The sequence below is a fragment of the Gossypium hirsutum genome, chromosome A06, assembly GCF_007990345.1.
Source record: "Gossypium hirsutum isolate 1008001.06 chromosome A06, Gossypium_hirsutum_v2.1, whole genome shotgun sequence".
Classification (NCBI taxonomy): Eukaryota; Viridiplantae; Streptophyta; class Magnoliopsida; order Malvales; family Malvaceae; genus Gossypium; species Gossypium hirsutum.
The window spans coordinates 102647137-102650531 of record NC_053429.1 but is presented as its reverse complement, the minus strand read 5'-3'; the positions used below and the strand labels follow the sequence as shown (position 1 = coordinate 102650531).

Genomic DNA, 3395 nt, shown 5'->3' with positions numbered 1-3395 from the left:
GATGCTCATCATTCTCGTCCTTAGACTTAGTATATACCAAGATACCATCAATGAATACTACCATAAATTGATCTAAATAGGCTTGAACACTCGGTTCATCAAGTCCATAAAGGTCGCTGGTACATCAGTCAACCCAAAGGGCATAACTAAGAACTCGTAATGTCCATAACAAGTCCTAAATGCAGTCTTATGCACATCGGCCTCTTTAACTCTCAACTAATGGTATCTTAAATGTAGATCAATCTTGGAGAACATAGAAGCCCCTCTGAATTTATTGAATAGATCGTCTATCCTCGGAAGTGGGTACTTGTTCTTAATCATTAGCTTGTTCAGCTATCAGCAGTCGATAGGCATCCTCATTATCCCATCTTGCTACTTTACAAATAGCACGGTTGCTCCTTATGGAGATACACTAGAATGGATGAACCCAGGGTCCAACAACTCCTGAATCTGAACATTAAGTTTCGTCAGCTCTTTCAGTGTCATTCGGTAAAGGGCGATAGACCCTAGAGCTGTACTAGGAACTAACTGAATCCCAAACTCTACCTCTTGGCTCGGAGGCAACCTTGGTAGCTCCTCAGGAAACACATCTGGAAAGTCCCTCACTGTTCTAATGTCCTTAACCAAAGAGTCCCCAGAATCAGAAATACTAATGTAGGTCAGGAATGCCTCACACCCTTTCCTCACTAACTTTTCTGCCGCCAAAGCAGAGATCACATTATTCAAATAGTCACGTCGTTCCCCAATCACGACTACCTCGTTATCCTCATCGGTTCTCAAGACAACTCTTTTTGTCGTACAATCCAGACTCACCTGGTGCTTAATCAGCCAATCCATTCCCAGAATTAGATTAAACTCCCCAAACGGAAGCTTCATTAGATCAGCTAGAAATGTTGTCCCTTGAACCTCTAGCAGAACATCTCGATACACTCTACTAATTAGAACAGATTGCCCCAAAGGACTTAACACCGTTACCTCACTATCAGTATTCTCGACTAGCATCTCCAAGGTTTCAGACACAGTACTAGCTACATATGAGTGTGTAGAGCCTATGTCTATCAGTGCAAGATAAGGTATTTCAAAGATTAAAAATGTACCCGTAATGACGTTCGGTGCATCTCTATCCTCACGATGACGAGCAGTATAGACCAAAGCAGGCTGCCTTGCCTCAGTCGATCCAGTACCTCTACTCGGTGCTCTCTATGCCCGGCCCATGCCATTACCACCCCTGGCCTGACCTCGGCCCCTAGGTCGCTGCTGGACTACCCTCAGCGACTGTGTAGTCCTAGTAACCAGAGCTTTCATCTGATCAGTTCTCAGTGGATAGTCTCTAACACGATGCTCAGTCGACCCACACCTTAAACATGCCCCAGTAGTCCTCCAACACTTGCCCAGATGGCATCTATCACAGTGCCCACAAAGCGCCACCCCAGTAGGTGCAGCAGGAGGCCCAACTTTCACTAGCCCATCAGATCTGGCCTTTTTCTTCGGCCTCATCCTAGAATACGAGGGCTCCAAATCCCTCTTACTCTTCCCTCTGTCTCGATTTTGGCGCTCAGTGCCCTTTACCTCTTCGACGATCTTCATCTTCTCAACTAGGGCAGAGCAATCACGCTCCCTCTACGGAGCTATCAGAACTCGCAAACTGTCCTAGAGACCATGCTCAACCCAGACACAGCGTTTATACTCTGTCGCCACCATGCCTCGTGCATAACGGCTCAACCTCAGGAACTTGACCTCATACTTTGCCACTGATCGATCTCTCAGAGTCAGATTGAGGAACTCCCGCCTCTTAGCACCGATGTAGCTGGCCCTCACATATTTACCCTGGAAGGCCATCTTAAAAAGAGCTCATGTTAGTCATTCGAGCTGAGTGCCCTCCTTAACGGTCAACCACAACTGGTACGCCTCATCATGAAGCAGAGATACAACTCCCTTAAACTTCTGCTCAGCAGTAAAATCCAGGTCGTCCATAATTCTGTCCATGGCCTCCATCCAATACTCGACTACGTTAGGGGCGACTCTAGTGACACCCCTAAATAACTTAGCCCCATTGGACTGGAGTCATTCCATAACCAACCCATGGCCCTCAGATCCAGTGTTAGGCCCAACGACCCTCTTTAAAATTCATAGCATGGCTTGGGATAGTGCGTCGTCCCCAGCCGCACGATCGTGAGTCCCAGACCCAGTCTCTGTAACAGGCGACACCGTTGTCTCTTTAGTGTCCAAATTAGGCAGATTCCCAAGATGAGGACGAGTACCACGTGCACTCATCATAAATTTTGGAATTTATCTGTACTAACAGTTTTATGCATCAATTAATAGTTTTGATAATTTATTAACAGATATTTTATGTAGTACAGTATTAGAATATTTGAAGTCTATTATCGCAAGTAGAAGTCTCAATACGGTTTTTAGTTTAAACTACCTAGAGTGTTTTCAGCATGGTATACTACCTAAAGTAGTTTCAAAATATTCCAATCATATTTTTAGACAATTCTAAACAATGTTTAAGAAAACTTATAGGATCGACGCCGCAGACTCGTTGTACCCCACACTTAATCAAAAAAATTTCAAATCATTTACAAATCATCATTTTCTTAAAAAAATCTTTAAAACCCAAATCCACAGTCGAGTTTTGTAACTGGCTCTGATACCACTAAATGTAACACCCCAAAATCGACCTGGATGTTATGGCTGAATCTGACAATGTTACATGATATGGAGTTTGAAATCGGATTTGACGAGATAAAACTATTCTAATTACTTCATCTTTGTTGTGATTAAAATGTATCTCTTTTACGCGGAAGCTTAAGAAACATTCTATTTTAGGAAAAACAATTTTTATTTACGAAAACCTTAGTTTTTAAGAAAACCAAATTTAGATAAGTTGCAGTTTAAATAATCATTAAACCGTGAAAAGTCCCAAATTAAAACCAATAGTCCAAGACCAAAATTACATCAAAAACCCCAAATAAGTAATAAAAATTGAAAGTAAATGAAAAGTCAGTCTAAAATATTATGTATGGCCACCATCGAGTCCTTTGCTACCCCGATCCATCAAGATTGGGGATTACCTGCATAGATTAAACAAAAAATGGTGAGTTTTTGCAAACTTAGTGTGTAATCCCCACAGAAAACATACAAAATAACCATCTGAAGTCAAAAATAACAGTTTGGGGTTGGAGCCCATTATAGAATCAGTTCAGGCCTTAGCCCATTCAGATGCAGAATCAGATATAAATTAGAACCTTAGTCCCTTAGATACAGAGTTAGAGATATATATTAGGGCCTTAGCCTTTCGCAGATACAATATGCAGAACAAAACAAATTAACAGAGTCCTACAGTAACAGCTCAATTTTGGGGGCCAGTTAGAATAGTGGTCTCGAAACAA

At 42.1% G+C, this 3395-nt stretch overlaps 1 protein-coding gene across 1 annotated transcript; it reads right to left on the bottom strand.

The window, feature by feature from the left end:
• Window positions 1-399: 399 nt before the first annotated feature.
• LOC121230532 (uncharacterized) lies at window positions 400-1839 on the bottom strand. Its single transcript, XM_041115435.1, has 3 exons — window positions 1738-1839; window positions 1224-1620; window positions 400-1055 (listed from the first exon to the last, which is right to left on the bottom strand). Exons 1-3 carry the CDS (start codon window positions 1837-1839, stop codon window positions 400-402), a joined length of 1155 nt encoding a protein of 384 aa, XP_040971369.1.
• Between the last annotated feature and the right edge of the window lie 1556 nt (window positions 1840-3395).